At 37.8% G+C, this 20,618-nt stretch overlaps 2 protein-coding genes across 2 annotated transcripts in view; one reads left to right on the forward strand and one right to left on the reverse strand.

The window, feature by feature from the left end:
• Window positions 1-3,654: 3,654 nt before the first annotated feature.
• LOC106639920 (uncharacterized) lies at window positions 3,655-13,264 on the forward strand. Its single transcript, XM_014353751.3, has 6 exons — window positions 3,655-3,761; window positions 4,261-4,360; window positions 4,878-4,997; window positions 5,120-5,294; window positions 5,699-5,815; window positions 12,203-13,264. The coding sequence occupies exons 1-6, from the start codon at window positions 3,742-3,744 to the stop codon at window positions 13,123-13,125; spliced, it is 1,455 nt and encodes a 484-aa protein (XP_014209237.3). The 5' UTR covers window positions 3,655-3,741; the 3' UTR covers window positions 13,126-13,264.
• A 2,395-nt stretch (window positions 13,265-15,659) lies between these two features.
• Window positions 15,660-20,618, reverse strand: part of LOC106639837 (paired box protein Pax-6) — a 127,608-nt gene continuing 122,649 nt past the window's right edge. The window contains exons 7-11 of the mRNA XM_089596172.1: window positions 19,454-19,710; window positions 18,971-19,263; window positions 18,790-18,839; window positions 18,316-18,729; window positions 15,660-17,299 (exon numbers count right to left, since the gene is read on the reverse strand). Coding sequence (XP_089452298.1) covers window positions 17,205-17,299; window positions 18,316-18,729; window positions 18,790-18,839; window positions 18,971-19,263; window positions 19,454-19,710 — 1,109 coding nt within the window. The 3' untranslated portion in view covers window positions 15,660-17,204. The remainder of the gene's footprint in view (window positions 17,300-18,315; window positions 18,730-18,789; window positions 18,840-18,970; window positions 19,264-19,453; window positions 19,711-20,618) is intronic.

Here is a 20,618-nt window from a genome sequence, read left to right on the forward strand (position 1 = left end):
TAAATTTTCCGATAAAAGATAGATTATAAACTTGCCGCAAATAGCATAAACAACGTCAACTTTTTATTTTGTATTTCTTAAATAAGTTGCGGCTGGTTTATGTTTAATTACATGGCTCTACTGTAAGTAGTAATAATTGTTTAGATCAGCGCCATCTAGCGGTCGTGATTTTTTTGGCCAAAAGTGGCTCCTAAAATTCTCAACCAGAGCATTCAGGATTAGAGCCATTTAATCAATTATAAACCAGCCGCAACTCATAATGAAGCTATAAAATGAAAAAATAACAATACATGTGTTTTTGGCGGCAAGTTAACAATCTATTTTCTATCAAAAAATCGACCTCCTATGTATTTTTACTTTTGAAGATAGATTTTCGAGCAAAAGATAATTGTTAACTTGCCGCCAAAAACACACGTATCGTTATTTTTTCATTTTAGAGCTTCATCATGAGTTGCGGCTGGTTTATAATTGATTAAATAGCTCAAATCCTGATTGCTCGGATTCAGAATTTTAGGAGCCACTTTTGGCCAAAAAAATCACGACCGCTAGATGGCGCTGATCCAAATAATTGTTGCTATTTACAGTAAAGTCACTTTATTAATTATAAACCAGCCGCAAATAATCTTATAAATAGAAGATAAATAGTTGACATTTTTTATGCTACTTGCAGCAAGTTTACAATTTATCTTTTACCTGTAAATCGACCTTGAAAAGTATAAATATTCCACTTATCTTGTACGGCTTATAAAATCTACCATATTTACAAAATTACAATACTTTAGACCTTTTACCATTAACTCACGGAAGCACAGCCCTTTAACTTTATAGTTTAAATAAACAGTTAACTTATACAATATGTAAATACCAAGATTTGTGTTACAGAAATCTTGAACAACGTTTAAATAGATACGTAAAGTAATCAATCCAAAAGAGACAACTGAAGAAAAAAGGCTTAAAAAAGAAGTTCAGTCACACAGGAAGAGTCTCCTAAGAATGGAGCATTGGATCTCACTTAATGAGAGTTGTTTTAGATATAAAGAATGTGAAAATTCATAATTTTATGCTAAGGATTTGTGTTTGTTTGGATAATAAAGAAAATTTGTTAATCAAACATAGAGCTTTATTTGTTTTACATTCAACAATTAATTGATGATGATTATACACGCAGCTCTTAAATCATATTGTAAGGCTGCAGAAGCAGATTTTTCCCATCCTACCTTGATTAATTTTTTAATTTAAATGACCTTGTATGTACACTGTTAAATGATTTCAAATATTAAAAGTTAACAAGTTGTTTTATACAATTAATTCATTTTAATTAATCCTTAAAAATGTTGTAATGGTCCATGTTGGATTAAAAAACTTTGAGTCGCTGAAATCTGTGATATATTTTTTTTCTTATGTACATATGATATATGTTCCTCTGCAATATATCACACATTCGTGTTATGAGGTTTTAATATTATAATAACAAATTTTGATAACGCACAAGTTAAAAGTCTCAACAAGCATCAAAAACAGTAGAATATAATAATATACGTGAATTAATCAGTCTAAAAGAGACAACTGAAGAAAAAAGGACTGAAAAAGAAGCACAGTCACACAAAGAGTCTCCTAAGAATGGAGCATTGGATCTCACTAAATAAAAAATACATTTATTACAGAGAAGTAAATTTGAAGTATAATAAATAAACAAAGAACCCAACCTTTTCTGATTAAGTGAGATAAATTGTAAACTTGCCGCAAGTAGCATAAAAAATGTCAACTATTTATCTTCTATTTATAAGATTATTTGCGGCTGGTTTATAATTAATAAAGTGACTTTACTGTAAATAGGAACAATTATTTGGATCAGCGCCATCTAGCGGTCGTGATTTTTTTGGCCAAAAGTGGCTCCTAAAATTCTGAATCCGAGCAATCAGGATTTGAGCTATTTAATCAATTATAAACCAGCCGCAACTCATGATGAAGCTCTAAAATGAAAAAATAACGATACGTGTGTTTTTGGCGGCAAGTTAACAATTATCTTTTGCTCGAAAATCTATCTTCAAAAGTAAAAATACATAGGAGGTCGATTTTTTGATAGAAAATAGATTGTTAACTTGCCGCCAAAAACACATGTATTGTTATTTTTTCATTTTATAGCTTCATTATGAGTTGCGGCTGGTTTATAATTGATTAAATGGCTCTAATCCTGAATGCTCTGGTTGAGAATTTTAGGAGCCACTTTTGGCCAAAAAAATCACGACCGCTAGATGGCGCTGATCTAAACAATTATTACTACTTACAGTAGAGCCATGTAATTAAACATAAACCAGCCGCAACTTATTTAAGAAATACAAAATAAAAAGTTGACGTTGTTTATGCTATTTGCGGCAAGTTTATAATCTATCTTTTATCTGAAAATTTACCTCTCAAAGTATAAATATTCTACTTGGCTTATATGGCTTATAAAATCGACCATACGACACTACTTGTGATAAAAACTTATGATTACTACAAAATGATAAAATCCAAAGTAAATATATATGTGTAAAGTCTCTTGAACAAATCTCTTTCCCACGTAACGACGTAACAATTATAAGCTGTACTTAAGTAAATGAAATAAAAATTGTCTGCTTTGCAACTTGTTGTGTGCGCGCTTTCGTGCACTCGTACGTGTTTTTGTGCGCCCTTATGCGTTTTTATGCAGATTTCATGATTGTGCTCCCGCAATAATGTGTACACACATTTTATATGAGAATATTGAGAAAAAATCTCGTATGTTGTATCGAATTGTAAAAATTTTATTACATTGGTTGAACAAGTATCAAAAAAATTTGTCATCTTTGCTTATTTTTCTTTAGATATTAGGTAATAACACAATATGTGCAAAAAAAAAATTCTTTTAAAAAAAGTAGAAACCTGCTATACCTAAACAGGGTATCACGATGTTCGTTGATACCTATAAAGAAATGCCATTTGCCTATATATATATACAATCCTCGTATAGCATTTAGCATTAGCATGTTGCTCATGCGCCGACTCCGAAAAACGAAAATCAAGGCATTTGCAGCAGCAGCAACCTGAAAATCAGCTCCGGTTTTGGGTCGTCGTTGCTCGGGGAAGAACCAGTAAGCTGCAGCAAAAAGGCTTCCTCGTCGTCGTCGTCTTCGTGGTCTCGTTTCGTGCAATCCCTCTGCAACAGCGGCTTTAGTGATTATATTTTGTGCGTGAGGGTGCAGGTGTGTCACGATTATCAGTCTCGTCCACGTCGTCATCCGTGTAGCAGGTTATTACCTCCTACTAGCTGCTATTTGAGGATAAACTGTTCTCGCTGAGCGCACGCACGGGGGCCGGACGACAGGAATAATCCTTTTCGGCGAGCAAGCGTGGTGTTGTTGTTCTGACTTATAGGTATATAAGGTAAACCGATGGACATACCTACCTATTACTTAATTGACAACAAATATTTAAATCACACTTGCACGTAAACACAATGTATGACGATATGACTGAACTGAGCCGTGTGTTCTTTGATTATAAAGATACTAGTATGTGTAGTGTGTTTTATAGTATACAATGTAAACAAATAACTAAATGAGCACCTTTGGACTAGCTTCTGATAAACTTATGTTCTAATAACAATACTATCTTATGACAGTCTAGTCTAACTTCGTTCTTGTAAAGATCGTCTAGTGAGTTTGAACGAACCCTTCGTCAAGGAGTAGTGAGTAGGTGCTAAAGTATTTGCTTACCATCATGTTCCGGTACATGAGATGGTAAAATACTTTTGAAATATAAATCTTAGCGCAAAACGCGTGGCCCTTTCCCGACAATTTCAAGTCTAAATCAGACCCATTGCGATTTATGTACATAAGATGTACTTCTAAATTCCATGTTGTAGTATACCTACGCATGTCGCGTACATCATATACCTACAATACACACACTACACACGCCTCTCAGTACACATATCTGTCCCGCTCGTACATGTATACATACTTACTCTCTTTTTCTCCAATCAATCCCTTCTCATAGTTTTCATCACTCGATCCAGAAAGCCAGGCTCGTATTTGTAACAATCTCTTATCAGTTCTCTACTTTTCTACTTTTTTACAATAACAATTCCTGAGCTTTTTCCTGATCGGGAGGATTGTATATGCATCCTACATATACTCAATAACCGCGCATGTAACACACATAACTTTTATTTCGTGTCTCGTCCATCGCCCATGTAATACTTATACACATCATATCTAATTATATTTTCAATTGCAGCTCCGAGCACGACCACTCGTCGTTCATCAAGCTCCTACAAATGGAGAAAAATCACAAAAACACCGACTGCTACTTTTTCTACTACTCCACGTGCACTAGGGTAAGATATCAATCTCTATTATTTTATATTTGTCCCGGTTGCTTTTTTGGTGAGATTTGGCATTTTGTAGCAAGCATGAGTGCATTAACCATTGCCGCGATGCTGTTTCAATATGTAATTGAAGTAAAGTTGTTGCGTAAAGTTTGGTATTTTATCGGAACCTCGGGCTGAAGAGTGAGAGAGGGGCTGCTGAGCAGTAGCAGCTATGGAGCATGGGATACTCATTTCTTGGGGGGTAGATTAGTAAGGTTAGGACGGCCATATTGTGTAAATATTTATAGTATTTCTCTCTCTTGCTGCTAATTGATCATCAGCTCTACTCTGTATATAATGCTCATGTGAAGTTTTTTGTCATGGTTGTTTGTAACTTTATATTAGAAGATTCGATGCAGTAATTACTTTTGTATACAAGGTACTGCAGTTATATTAAAAGTTTATTTTACGTCACAGCGGTCATAATGCAGGGTAAATTGAGTTAAAGTTTAACGGTTCATTGATATTTTTGGTTGTTTCACAGGGTGATAGCTGTGCCTACCGCCATGAAGCGTCAGCGCTGGGCTGCGAGACTGTCTGCTCGTACTGGCAGCAGGGAAGTTGCCTCAATCAACACTGCAACTTCAGACACATGGAGATTAAGGTATGTAGTTTACATACATTTAATTGAGAGAAAGAAAAAAATAATCAAACGTAAACATACAAGTGTATTCTTTACTCTTACTCATCTGTAGCTCGTGTCCTTTGCTTTGCTGTCTGTTTTAGAAAAACCGTAAAGTTATTCCTTGTTACTGGGAGAAATTTCCCGGTGGTTGCAAGAAGCCGCACTGTCCGTTTTTACATAGACAGAGTAGAAACATAGCTAATCCTATTGAGCCAGTAAAAACAACAGGCCCATCACCGGCTAAGCCCGCTAATCAAGAATGGTCCAATCGCCCAGGTAAAGATTACATTAACTTTCTCATGTGATGTTTGTGTCATAGATTTTTATTTTCACAGTTATGATTGTATTTCCTTGTTTGATTGAGGATTATTTGTTTCTGAAAGTTTTATGTTCTGTTTCAGTTTGTGAAAGCTTTATGTTGAGTTTTTTTCGTTATGTTATGTAGAGGAGGAGTTTTAATTACTGAATCTTTCTTGTATATTGAATTTCACAAAGAAAGCTATTCTTAAAATTATAAGTGCATATACGGCTTGTTGCAAATAATATTCCGTATTTTCTTAAGATCTTATCAACAACGAAAAAAAGAATGTCTCTGTCTGCTTTCGATCAAATAATAACGATTCAGTTGGCAAAACTTCAATTAATGTAACGTTTATTTTTTTCTTTCCCAATTTACTAAGATGCAAAATTCGACGGTAACAGTACCGAGTCGGAGCAAAACCGGAACAGCAGCGAGGCCGGCAGCTTCATCGGCAGCCCCGCGGTCGTCGACCCTCTCATCGTCAACTTCGAAGAAGGTATGAGGCTTTACTAGCCCCCGCGACCGTCCTTCAACTTGCACTACCTCGCGCCCGGCAGCCATCTTCCCCTCGCATCCAGCCTCCAGACGAGCCTGAACCTGCCCCCACCACAGCCCCCGCAGCCTTCCCCAGCAGCAGCAGCCTCGAGTCTTGGCAGCAACAGTCTGACCTTGCCGACTCGCTCCAGTTTGGCGAGCTCGCAATCCTCGCCTTGCCACCACCGCTCACCCCTGTCGTTCGGACCGGCCCCACCCCCTCCGCCCCATCACCACCCCCATCACCAGCAACAGCCACCGCCGCAGCTGCTCCACAATCTTGCAGCTGCAGCTGCGGCCGCGGCCCACCATCACCAGGCGCGCGCGGCTCCGTCGCTCTCGCCGCTTCAGCCGCCCCAGCCGAGCCAGCAGCCCAGCTCTCCGCTACTACAGCGCCCGGCCGCAGCTTATTCAGCCGCTGGCCTACACAGCGCCCAACAAACAGCCGCGGCCGCCTCCCAGGCCCAGGCAGCTGCTGCCTCCAGGTTCCCCTTCCCTTTCCTCAGCTTTACATCCTATCGGAGGTTCTGATGTTGTTTTCCGATGGCAGACTACTGCTGCCGCTGGTTGCTGTTGCTGTGGCAAATTAATAGTGCGAGGAGAGGCCTCTCTGTCTCTATCATTTTCTTTCTATCTGTGGTTGTAAGTTACTGCAACTCTTAGCGCGTCATGTCTCGGTTGCTGCAGCGCGCTCGGGAGAATATGGTTATTTGCGAGTCGCGGGACGTATATATTTATGCGTGCGAAAAGTTGATGGTACACTCGAAAAATGCTTGATGTTGATGAAGCACGTCTTGCTTCCTTTTTCCTTGGAAGAAATAGAAAACAAAACATAAATCGTAGACTTGTAAAACACGAGCGTCTCTGCTATTGAACGTTTCTTTTGGCGCTAAATTATAGATTGTACTGCTTGAAAAATATTCAAGTTGACTGGGGTACAGAGACAATTACTTTCACGCAAATTTTTATTAAAATTCCTGTAGTTCAATTGTACATTTTGGCTTTAAACCTTGTGGACACTTGTTTAATACTAAGCCTGTTTTTTAATTTGGCATAGTCCTTGTAAATTTATTTTTGAAGATGGCTGGTTAGATGAAAATAGTGCGTTTTCATTTCAATAGACCATAGAAACTTGCCTTGATTTTTCTATTTTTTCATAGGTACTTAAAAGTTAGAACTGCCCTTATGTGCGGACTTGAAGTTTTGTTAATCTTGGTGACTTGTAAAGTAATCGTCTTGATGTGTTTTTAAATCTTTTTATATGGTTTTTCTTGAAAAAATCTGCATTGAAAAACGTAAGTAAGCATATCGAGTAATGTATAGTAAAATCAAGTTTAAACATAGAAGTCCAAGCTTTAAAGCTTTCTCATGAGAATTCTGAGATACAAAACTTTGTGACCGAAAAACATAAAGTGCAATATTTAGATCGGTAGTCCGAAAAAATGAAAAATTAATACAAAAAAAAAAAAAAAAAAAAAAAAAATTAAAAAAAATGCGGTTTGAGCTATTATTGAACATCAACCGTAATAACATTATAAAAAAACTAATTTTGGCCTCTCGTAGCTATTCACAGTAAGAAAAGCAAGATATAAAAATTAAGTATGTATAATTATTCATAAATAATTCAGTAGCCATGGCTCAACAAAAAACACTGTGCTTTGCTTACTGCAATACATCACAATACAATCATTGGGGTAATTATATGTATAATTTTTTTTCTCTTAGAAATCATGTTTTTTTTTTTTTTGTTATGAAATTTTCACTTGGTTTTTTTTTTTTACCGCAGTTTTACTTACAATTATGATTTTTAGTTTCAACAAAACATGATATTTTTTTGTAAGCTTACCGAAAGCTACGCTTACATATTATACCACATACGTACACAAGGACTGAAATAAATTGTAAACAATGTGTACCATTTTGTTACTGTTATTTTTTCAATTACAAAAACTTGAATAAAAAATTCAAACTTGTTACTACCATTTTTTTTTTTTTTTTTTTCTCAAAGTATCTTGTTCATTTCTATCACGAAAATAGACTTAGCACGCGTATAATCATTGTTATAAAAACGAAATCACTAAAAAGAGTAATATCGTAATAAAATCAATAACTTGTTCATGCATTTTGGCGGCTTCGTAAAAAATGGGGAAAAAAATCGAATAATTGAAATGTGGCCCCGTAAGTAAATATGTTACATAGTAACGTGACTGAACCAAAGGACAAAGCTTTTAATTAAGTTAATAGATAAACAAAACATAATACTGATCCACATGGAATAAACTAATCTGAATTATATCATTATTCGTCTGGATGATACGATATCATTGAAATTATCGGACGAAGCAAATAGACAAGAGTCCAATTGCAAATTTAGTGATTCAATGCCTATGACACTAAGCAATCCGATGTAAACATTAAACTGTCTATTTATCTCGTTGGATAAGCAACACATTGTAGAAAATAACAATTTCAACTCAGTGACGATTAATGCTTCGAAATCAATAAATTCTGCCATGATGAGTTAGTTTGTTTGTTTCAACGTTATCATAACAAATTCCATTAAAACAACTTTATTTCATTAAACATTCAAATCATCGTGTAACACTTACAAGTGCTACAGATATTTAGAGCAAGACTGATTCTGCCTTGTCGATCCAAAAAAAACATAAGAATAATAAAGGACGATTTCTTGGCTTTATATATCCTTGACGAAACTGAGACGAAAGAATACTAAAAACGATGATTAAAAAAAAACAAAAGGGACAACAAAAAATATAAAACAAAAAAAAACGCGCACGCGCCCATGGAAAACTGGTACGATAGTTTTCGTCGGATAACAGGAGTAATCGCTACACAGCTTTATGAAACTCGACCTTTTTAGAGGTAAACGAGTGTATGTTATGTACGTACGTAAACTTGCCTAGGGGTGCCAACGCGACACAACCCGGTTTGTGTACATCGTGACGACGTTGTTGTCGAGAGGATGTGTTTCTAAGCAAATGATAAAAATTCAACGTGTATATATATATACACTCATTTAATACTTATACACACACACGAGCAATCATACACGCGTAACGAGACTCGCAATCTGCATATTTTCGATTTGAGCCACTCGGTCTCGAGGAACCATGGCTTTCACAAATGGCAATTTATTATCTCATTGTTGAAGTAAAAAAGTAATAATATAGTAATAATTGAATGTTTGAAAATTCTTTCTCGAGAGTTGACGCATAATAAAATTGAATAAAAGATAATTAAGTCTCGGTGAGGGTGCATGGACAAAAAAAATAATAATAATAATTATCGAGTTTAAGCAAAATTTTATGTGTCATTGATTTTTTGTCTTAGAGAAAGTAAGGAAAAAATTTAAGATAAAAGACTTACAACATATGAGTTGCTTCGAGTTGCGGTGAATCATCACTTGAAAAGAAATTGAATCTGTCGAGGTAAAATGAATGAAATATTAAAGTGAAGGACGGTAAAACGAGAAAAAAAAAGTTTTTTCTAAGTAATCCTTGAGGATACTTTAAGTAGACAAAGAAAATTATATACGAGTTTACACGTAATACAAAATTGTAAAAATATCAGCGATCGCATTACCCAAAGTTGAAGAAAAAAAAAAATACAAATGAATGATTTGTAAAACTGAAAATGCGACATGAATTCATAAAAAGAAATAAGAAAAAAAAAAGTTGAGTAAACAAAAGATACAGGCGAGAAAACGGAGAACAAAAGTATATAGATTAACGTGCGTATTTAAACTACTAATGATGGATCATTTTGGTCCCTGTGTAATCGAAAATTCGCAGCGTATCGATCGCCCGATTATAAGCTATGTCTACATCTGTCGAGAAAATAGCAAGATAAGTAACTGATAGTCGAGGTCACAGAGTCGAAATATAATTTATTCGTTTACTTCATTTGCATTTCAATTTCTTGTATTTCTAAGACATACATTTGTCTTACATGGTCGATACGCCGGGAGTTTTGTTCAATCCATTATCTGATATTTGTATTCTTAAAAAAAAAGCTTGAAGTTAACATTGTCAAAATGATTGCAAAATAATGCTGATGGTGGTAATGATGATGAAAATATAGGGTGATGATGTTTACAAGATAAATAAAGAATATATATATAAAATATATATAACTATATAACTGTCACACCTGCGCATTAAAGTAATAAATACTAATTATAAAAGAAAAAAAAAAAAAAAAAAAAAAAAAAAAGAAAAAAAAAAAAAGGAATAGTAATTCCTTTACAGGTATCGAAAAAAAATAAAATAAAATAAAACAAAAAAACAAAAATAAAAGAATGAAAAAAAAGAGGCGCACCTATTGTTTTTAGGATCAATTATGAAAAATAAAAGAGAAAAGAAAATAGAAAATTAATTGCAGCCGAGTAATCGAATCATTTCTTCGAATATGAAAACTTAGCGAAACTGCAAAAAAAAGCGTGTTTGTACATATAAACAGAAATAAAAATAGGAAACGTGAAAAATAAAATACAATTGCGAAGAAAAAAAATTTAGACACGCAAATGCGTTGTGAGGTCAGTGTCAAAAAAGAAAAGCTCTTTCGCGAAATAGAACGGCGTTTCTTTTTTATCATTGATCTCCTCACCAATCTATAGATTCAATTAAATTAAAGGAACAAATGAAAAATTCCTAAAAAAATCCGCGAATACGTATCAGAAGTAAAAAATTGAGTTGGGAAAAAAAAAAAAAAAAAAAAAAAAAAATAGCGAAATGAAAAAAAAAAATGATGAAATGAATCAGCGATTTATAAACTAGAAATAAATTATAAATTTAAAAATTAGTTTAATGAAGAAGTTAATCCTCACTTTCAAGTTTGTTGTGTATTGTTTTAATTTTTCTTTACTTGCATTTTTGTTCAAGTTTTTCGCATTTAGATGATCGTCGTTGCAATGTTCGATTGAATCTCTCTCTTCCTGATGTCCCTTGTTAATATGTTACTATCACACCTCCCCCCGGATAGTTAAAACTTGCAAGAATGAAAAATAAAAATAACTAGTAATCTTTTGTTGTTATTTCGAAAAAGAAAAGTTGTCAGTTCTTTCTTTTTCCGGTTTTTCCTTGCCAACGTGAAAAAAAAAAGTTGTGTTCTTGTGTATCGTTCCACGACGAATTTATACTTTGCATCATCAGCGCGATGAGAAAAGTGTTGTAAAGTCTTTGTATCAGCCATTGAATTTGCAAAAACATAGCATAGAAAATAAATAAAACGATACTTCTTTTGATTCTAGCCACAAATATACACAACTGCATTAACGAATAGAAAATACAATTGAACAATATTTGGCTGACATTAACATTATGCACTGCGAATTTTATGGCTGATGTGAAGATTCTTTACGAATCGATGATTCTTCTGAATAAAAGATGCATATAAATTTATGAATATAAATATATAAATATTATATTATCCGAAAAAAGGGATAAGAAAGACAAAGTGAAAAAAAAAAAAAAATAATAATATAAAAAAAAAATATGCTAATAAGCTACTGCGCATACCTTATATAAATCGATGTATAAGCTAATGGAAATCGATAAATTTCATCGAAAATATTTAGATTTCAATAAACTTGATACTTCGAAAAATAAAAACTTTCTCGCAAAGCAATGATTGGCACGCACGAGGAATCTTAAAATCTGCAAATCTATTTCCATCTCGTATGTTTTTTCCTCGCAATGTTAATCTTCGTACTTTGCAACTACAGTTTTTTTTCTCTTAAAATTCAAAATTCCACCCTTTTCCTGTTCTACATGATTATTATATGATTATTTCACTACACTCGATACTGTTTGAAAAAATAAAATGTCTTTGTGCAAATAGATTTTCTCTGTATTTGTGTACTTTAATTTCAATCAGTTGATAATTGTAATTCAAGAAGTCTACTATTAATTTTTATAATCATATTAACTCAATTGTATTGTATTTGTTTCTCAAACTTTACAATAAATATTAAAAATGACCACCAACATCCAAATTGTGAGTACTTAGAAACTGTACGAAAAACTTCAACTCCGAAGATGACGATTCGAATCGCTGATTCATAAGTTATAACTTGCCTGGTTCCATCGAGACTGAGAAGACCGAGAAGGGCTCGAAAAACATTCACGTGTACAAACGCCCGCAGACAAAAGCTCATTAACTTAAATCTTACGCAAAGTCCTCGAAACGAATATCAAAAAAGAAACCCAACGGAAGAGGAGTGACGAGAAAACAAAAAAAAAAAAAACAAAAAAAAAACAAACAAAAAAAAAAAAAAACAACAAAACAAAAAAAAAGACAAAACTTTTTTTCTGTTCGCATGTGCTTGCAGAATCGGACAGTGAGAGCGCGCCCTCGCCCTCGAAGATCCGCCGCAATCGGGTCTCGTCCTGCAAAACGTACGAAGAGATTCGCCTGGAGGAAATACAAGCCGAGAGCGCGGCCTTCTACTCGTACTCCGAGCACCATCAGCAGCTCGAGCAGCCACAGTATCCGTATCCAGAGAGCCCGGACACCGGGGGTGAGAAAGCTGTGAAGTCCAGGCTCGGTCAGAGACCGGCGCCGGCTTACGAGGATGGCGATGATGATGATAAGGCCGAGCTGGACTTTGAAATTCTTAGTCTCGAAGAGATCAGAAAGAGGAGGAAGAAGAAGCAGGAGGCTGATGAGCAGGGCGAAACGGAGGTCAAAGTCGTCAGGCAAGCGATTGTCGTGTCGAGGCCAGAGGAAAAGGACCAAGATTTTTTCAAGCATGCGATCAAGACGCTGGACGAGTTGAGGGGAACGAAACCAAGTAGAGCCCTCACCGAGAGGCGGAAGAGAAGCATCGAGCTGGTCAGTGATGACGTCAAGGAACAGAGTGCTAAGAGGCCCAAGAGCGAGGAGACGAAGGTGCGGCCTATCAGGTTGAGGAGGTCTAGGTTGATAGTCACGAGCACATCGATAGAGGGTTTGGCGGATAATGCCCAGCAGAAGGATAAGAGGCCGGAAGACGTAGATGTGCCGAGCAGTAGAAGACAGAGCGTTGAGATCAGAATGTGCGACAGCAGTACCGACGACAACCAGTCGTCCAAGGATCAAGAGGCGGTGGTATCGGCTACCCTGGAAGTGGAAGGAACCAATAAGGAAGGATCTGATGGCGTTACGAAAATTACGAAGCTCGACGGTGCCTGTGACAGTGGGGCAATCGAGATTGAAACTGAAGCCAACGAGGAAGATGATATACTCAAGGACATTGACGCTCTACTGTCCTGAAGTACTTCTGGTTTTATCCACGTGTACTTCATCAAGTGCCAACTCTTGTGCAGGACGAGAGTTGTTCACTAGTTGCCAGCTCGATGCATTTTTTTGGATCTCTCGTTGCAATAAGTTTTACTTTCTCTCTCTCTTTTTTCGGTTTTTTTTTTTTTTTTTTTTATTCTTTTACTCTTTATTACATTATTGTAAATACTAAAATGACTTGTCATTAACAAATAATGATCGTGAATTATAAGTAATAATAATTATTATTATTTATGAAGAGTATGACTATGTAGAGATTTGTAAAATATTTGACTAATATTGAATTTTGAGATTATCATGTACAACTAATGTAGGATAGTCAAACAAGATTTAGCTGAGAAAGTTTCTTTTTTACTTAATAAGAGTTATTTCTGTGTTTTTTTTTTTTATACTTTTTTTTTATTTAAAAAAAAAAAAAACATTTTAAACAAATCAAAAATTATAACAAAAAAGCCATGTATTATCAATGAATGAATTGTACAAATGTCTAGTAAAATAAAAGTATATATAAATTGTTACATTTTTAAAAGTATAATATATAAAATTGCTTGATGTGTCTATTATATTTTGTCATAGTTAAATCCCTGTTTCGTTCTCCCGAGTCTTATTAAATTGTTCATACAAAAGAAGGTTAATGAAGAATCTTTGGATTTGTAGATCAATCACATTATAATTTATTATTAATGCACAATAGTCATTACGCTGAAAAATGATACTTGGTCTCGCTTTTTGCATTATTTTCCCCTCATGTTTTTTTTGTTTCCTTAAATTTTTAAGTTACACTAGCTGAGTGTATGTATGGATAAATTAAAGGTCGATCGGCGGCAGGTATGTATGAAACATTTTTCATCAACTAGATCATTATATACATATGTATTTTTTCCACATTTATTTATATATGTATAAATAACTGCCGATACTTTTTTCTCACGGTATGCACATTAACAAACGTCCAATGGTCTTAATTGTCACTTTGTTACATGAATATAAATAATAATATTGGCAATATCGACTTAAAAACTATGTTTTATTACTCTTTAATTGAATTATTTCCTATAAGCGTGTCTATGAAGGGAATGGTGTAAACGGTATTATTGATGGTAAGAAAAGGCGATGATCCTTGTCCGTCGACAACAGCGATATGATTTAAAAAAAGTTGCATTATCACTCTAAGCGATATCGATAATGATTAAAACTACATTATTTACAATATTTTCTAACATAACATTACAAAATAATCCAAACAACCTGTGGAATTAAAATAAAACTTACAGATGAGAGATCTTTCGAAAATGATTCTGTGTATTATTTTTGTTTTTCCTTTAAAAATATACATACATGATCATATTTATACAAAGTCGATAAACGAGTGTGCATTTTTCTAGCTTTTTTACAACTCGAGAATTCGACATATTCACAACGCTTTATACAAATTTTTTTTTTTTTTTTCAATAGAATATCATTCACGCCGACAACTTATAACCTTATTTTGGAATAGAAAGAAAAATCAGAAACGGTAGAAGGAAGCATAAGTAAGTACTCGAAGTCGATCAATTAACGCATATTTATACGTAACTGATAAGGTAAAATACTTATTCACCTTGTATGGAAAAAGGAGAGAAGTCATAATATTTGTACGTAACATGTGCCGTGAGGCTGCGATTATGGACCAAAAGAATATCCTAAACTTGTCAAATTCATATCTAATCTTGACGTAAGACAAGTTCAGGATATTCTTTTGGTCCATGTAATCGCAGCCTAAGGGTGCAAATGTAATTGTTTTTTTTTATCTAAATCATTACGGAAGCTTGTGTGTACCCAACTACCCATGCATGGATGCCATTCGCGCACACGAACACGAATTTCGTGCTACACTTGTTAGAGTGTGAAGACAGAAGTGCATCGCAAAATGCATGAGTTTTGTTGTTTTGATTTATTGTGTAGGATCTCCGATGACTCCGATTCCATTCAAGTACAGTACATTAGTACGAAGTACATTGTGTGCAAGTATGTATTTTGATCAGCGCCATCTAGCGTGTGATTTTTCTCGTCGCTCATATACCCTACTGACGTTTTTTTTTTGGCCAGCGAAGAAAAGCACAACTCAGATTTTGCCGTTGAAAATTACATGTAGAAATCTGAGTTGTGCTTTTTTTGTTCGCCAACAAACTGGCTATATTCGACGGCCCGGATACCCTACGGACGTTTTTTGGCTTCGGGTGTGATCTTCAAGAGCAAAGGTCGCCCCCACCAACGAAGCCCGATCACCGGATCACGTCCGAAGCAAAAAAATGTCAGTAGGGTATCCAGGCCGTCGAATATAGCCAGTTTGACCGGGACAAAAAAAGCACAACTCAGATTTCTCCATGTCATTTAGAACGGCGAAATCTGAGTTGTGCTTTTCTTCGCAGGCCAAAAAAAAAACGTCAGTAGGGTCTATGAGCGACGAGAAAAATCACACGCTAGATGGCGCTGACTAAAATACACGCAAACAAGTATAACGAAGTAACAAGTGACTCCAATTTCCGCGGGTCCATAAAATTAATAAAGATTAACACAAAACAGTATAATTATGGCGTGGTGATCATCACATATTCACATGAGATGAATTCATGAATTTTTAACGATTTGAAAGGCTAAGTATATAATAAAATAAGTTGTATTTGATTGTTATATTTTGTCGCTTGAACTTTATCACCATAAAAATATGAGGAATTACACGCATTTGAACCAAAAAATCCTACACGTCGACAAATATTTTACGTAATTAAAAAAAGTCCTTGTACCAAAACAGGAAGCCTGTGTCTTAACAATAACAATTCGACCTTATTCTAACAGAGGTGATATTGCATTGCATATATTTCGGCATTGTCCAACTACGAAATTTATTGTTGGCTAGAAGTTAACTGCAGTGGGACAAAGCAATAAAACATCAAATTAAAAACTAGGAAACACAGTTAATGTTAAAAGAAGCCTTTTCCTGTCCTGGCAAATGGAAAAAGTTTTTTTTTTTTTTTTTTTCTCAATAAGTCAATGCTTAATATAAGAAATAAGAGTTCTTCTTAAGAAATGAATATTTCCTCTTCAAGCTTCTTGTTTCAATGCATTAAGGATGTTACTTGCAAGATGGCTTGGATACATCGTGCTTGCAAGCTTCCGTAAAATAATACCAGATCATACATAAGTACACATAGGTTGATGACGCTCGTTTCCTTCAATTCATCAACACTATAAATTTCAACTGTACAAGATTCGATCAACGCGTTCCTAGTGATGAAGGGATTTATTAATTTTTTAATTTTGTCCATATTATTTCACAAGGATTTTCTTTCAAGAAAACTCACTCGCACATCATTTCGAGAACACTTTTCTCCTACTTTCAATATTTGTTTTTCTTAAATTTTAGGTACAAAACAGTGTCCCGTTGACATACTCGGGCAAATGGTGCTCGTTCTTTGTGCATTGTCTTTCCTGCATCCCAAAAAGCAAATAAGCAATAAAAGGTAAAAATCACGTAAGATTCAGAGCTTTCCGATTAAAATTCCACTGAAACACGTAAGGCACCGTGACCATGAAACTTTAAGTGAAACGGGATTCGTTTATGTCAGTTTTCAGCTCTGATTTAATTAAAAATTTTTACTTTCTAATGTGTAGACTCTGAATGACTCGTTATTCACTTATGAATCGACGATCAATTCAATTTACAGGTATATGTATACGTGCGAGAATAAAAATTAAACGATTTATAAGTTAACAACAACGATAAAGAACTCTTCGTAATGCACAAACACGAAAATCGTGAGGGGGGATTGACTATACAAAATTATACAAATTTATAACGAACGCAACAACGATCGATCGTTCGACGGAATCTCGTAGCTCGCTCGCACTCTCTCTTTCACTCTCGCTCAATTTCATATTACGAAAAATCGGCAAGTGTATACATAATACACATTAATTTGATGGTGTTTTGTATTTAAAACTTTTAATAGCGATAAATCGCGTTATTGAGCTTATTACAGGGAAGTTGACGCCAACGAGTACCACGACGGTCACTGCAGCCTCGGCGACCAATATTGTGCTGCCATGTCGGGGCCGGGCTGTCCTGGCACTGCGATCGGCACGCTCACCCCTGGCGATATCAGACCTGGAAATCAATTTCATGGCCTCGTTATGATCTTTGGATCAATGCCACTGTGACGATCTTTCATTTGATGGTGAGAGTGAAATTAAATGCACGCCATTTTTGTTTCATTTTGTTTAAAATTATATTTATGTACACATTGACACGTAAATCTATATTTACAATTGTTTAATTTGATTAAAGATAAAAAAACACATAAAGACATGTAAGATTAATCGTGCAAAAGCTGCAGCTTTGGCGTGCATGTGAGTAATATGATGTAATAAGGTGTACGTATACTATTGCGATTCCGTAACTCGTTATACAAAATACATAGCAACAACTTTTTTTGGACTATTAAAGAAATAAAAGTCTTGAATTAAATAAAACCTCACGCAATCGCAATCAGTAACCGGCATGCAAAACTTGTTTTATTCTATTACCAGGCTAAGGGTGGGATCATCGGACACAATCAGGTCGAAACAACTGCTCTGAACACGGCCTGTAAGGCTCAATCAAAGTAGGTAAGTGATCTCTCGCTCGAAGTGTGTGCGTGCGTACGTGCGGGATAGGTGGCTGTAAGCATCCCTCCGACTCGACACGCGTACAATATATTTTTTTGTTTTTTTTGGTAAAACGTATGCACAGGAGATGTATGAAAATAAAGAGAAATCGGCATCTCGCGAGTGAGAGACGGACAGAGGGAGTCGGACGGGTGCGAAACGCGAGGAGCCACGGAGGGAGATCGGCCGACGACGAGCTCTGCTCAGCTCAGCTATTCTAATATCCGTAATATCCGATGTGGTGCTGTTGCTGGTGATGGTGGTGGTGGTGTAAGTAGCTGCTGGCGGTGGTGTACTGCTGCTGCTCATGATGATGATGTAGTAAAGGGTGTGGCTGTTCCTGCTGCTGCTGCTGTTGTTGTTGTTGTTGTTGTTGTTGCTGCTGCTGCTGCTGCTGCAGTTGTTGGTGAAGGTTGTAGGCGTCCTTGCTGGGCTAAAGTGCAAGCAGCGAGTGCAGCGAGTGCGGTAGACACTCACCGGTCGAGCTGGCCGCGTGGTGGTGATGGTGATGGTGATGGTTCGGCACGTGGTGGTGGTGATGGTGGTTGTACTGATTAAGCCCGGCGGCGGCGGCGGCGGCGGCCGCGGCAGCAGCTGCGGCAGCCGCCGAGTGGTAAGGTTGCGTGGGACTGCAACTGGGCCTGGCGCCGTAGCCAAGGTGCAGGGGCTCGTAACCGGTACTCGGAGCCCGGCCCACGCCCACGGCGCACGAGTAGCCGTTGTTGACGTCGCGCTGCTGGAGGCAGGCCCCCGGCGACGGGCCCACTGTCATTCCCACCGTCATGCCCATCGGACTCATCGCCGAGGGACTGGGGTTCGAGCCCAGCACGCCGTTCGACGACAGTGGTGACATCGGGGACATCGAGTTTGGGTGCTGTTGTTGGTTGCCACCTAGGTTGGGCTGTCCGTTGTTACCACCACCATTGGCACCGTTGCCGTTGCCGGCGCCACTCGTCAACGATGTCATTGGCGACGAAAACGACGACATCGACGCCATAGAACTGAAATCGGTGAAATGAAATGTCTGATGAATCGGCTAAATGTATGATATAGGCTGTACACTTGCATATCTTAAAATATAGAATAAAAAGGTAAAATTGTAATTATTAAGAGTGTACAATAAGCCGCTCACCTGTAGCCCGTGTCGGGCATGCTGGGTATACTGGAGTAAACGGAGGGTGCAAAGCCATGGTGTAGCCTGGGCGGGGAGGGGGGCTGGGGCGGCTGACCCCCGAGGATCCCCGAGGACGGTGGAGGCGTCGGATGGCCCAAAGTTACGCCACCGACGCCCGCAGGTTGCTGCTGTGGTTGTTGCTGCTGCGACGGCTGAGGCTGGGGTTGTTGTTGCTGCTGCGGATTGTCCCTTCGCTGGGTGCGCAGCTTCTCCTCGCGACGCCACTTTGCACGCCGATTCGAAAACCAGACCTGAGTTTTATTTTGGACGAGACAGAGAGACGAAAAATCGTTGGTCAATCGCTAGGCTACACATCTACGATACTAGCTAATAGAGATTTAGGAGCACATGTATGAGAGTAGGTGGGAGATTTAAGTATTATCAGACACACACATACGTATACGCAGTACCGAGTGCATCGGCATGCATGTCATATGTTACCTGTATTCTCGCCTCGGGCAGGCCGATCTTCCCGGCCAGTCTCTCGCGGGCGAACACGTCCGGGTAATGCGTGCGCTCAAACTCCTTCTCGAGCGCGTCGATCTGCTCGTTGCTGAAGCTCGTCCGGTTCCTCTGGAGCTTGCGTTTGAGCCGCAGCCGCGCCTGATCGTCGTCCGCCCCGCCTACGCTGCCCGCGTTGCTGTTGTCGCCGCCGCTGTTCGTTTCGTCCGAGTGGACGCCACCTTCAAGCTCCGACACTATAAATCAACACAATGAACCTTTGTTTATACCTTGTTCGTAATGCAGTTGGATTATTTGCCTCTGTTTAACAAAGCCAAGTGCTCTCGGGGCGTGTGTTGCCAGCGCGCAGTGCGAGCTTCGAGAATTTGAACGCCCAATGGCCCATAAACTCTCATGAAGCCCCCACGAGAGGAGACACGCGGGAAAAAAAAAAAAAAAAAAGGGGGGCGCAGGGAAAAGACGAGCGGACGGAGGAGAGAAGGAAAACGTATGTAAGCGCGCGAGCTTGCGAATGAAAAAGCGCGCCGAGATAAAGAGGCCGTGCGAGTGTGTGGAGAGAGAGAGAGAAAAAAGTAAGTAGAGGAGGACTGACAAAGAGAAAACGAGAAGATGAGATACTGCGGGGTACGGCAGAGGTGAGGTGTATATGGTATACATATATACACAGCACGGGCCAAAGATAGAGCGGAACGCGGAGTGAGAGAGAGAGAGAGAGAAAGAAGGGGGAGGGCGACGGGGAAACCTTATCGTCGGTTTCTGGCTGAGCGCGCCGAGGCGTCAGTGGGTTTTGGATCGACGGCCGGGAGGAGGATGCGCCGTGTGTATACGTGTGACGGGGGGATGGAGGTGTGCGAGGTAGGAAGTCACGCGATAAGACGGCCGCCCTGCCGAGCCAACCATCCTCTTTCCGTCTAATGTACAGATAGATCGCGCGGGTGGTGTATACGTGAGCCAAGGCATAGAAGAAGACAAGGGAAAAAGCATCCACGGGGGAGCAAGGACTGTCGTGACTCCTTGCGCTCCTCCTGTACCTGTAGTCCCTCGTGATCGAGTCCACGGTGGTGGACACATGTTTTTTTTTTTTTTTTTTTTTTTTTTATTTCACTACAAGTATTTGTACGCTTCTCGTGCAGCGTACAATGTA

The sequence above is a fragment of the Copidosoma floridanum genome, unplaced genomic scaffold (assembly GCF_036245765.1).
Source record: "Copidosoma floridanum isolate Cflo_tuat_1 unplaced genomic scaffold, Cflo_Japanese_pri ptg000030l, whole genome shotgun sequence".
Classification (NCBI taxonomy): domain Eukaryota; kingdom Metazoa; phylum Arthropoda; class Insecta; order Hymenoptera; family Encyrtidae; genus Copidosoma; species Copidosoma floridanum.

Coding starts and splice junctions, on each gene's coding strand:
- LOC106639920 (XM_014353751.3), top strand. CDS start 3,742: ATGTTCCGGTACATGAGATG. Junction 4,361..4,877: donor ACTACTCCACGTGCACTAGG/GTAAGATATCAA, acceptor GTTGTTTCACAG/GGTGATAGCTGTGCCTACCG. Junction 4,998..5,119: donor TCAGACACATGGAGATTAAG/GTATGTAGTTTA, acceptor TGTCTGTTTTAG/AAAAACCGTAAAGTTATTCC.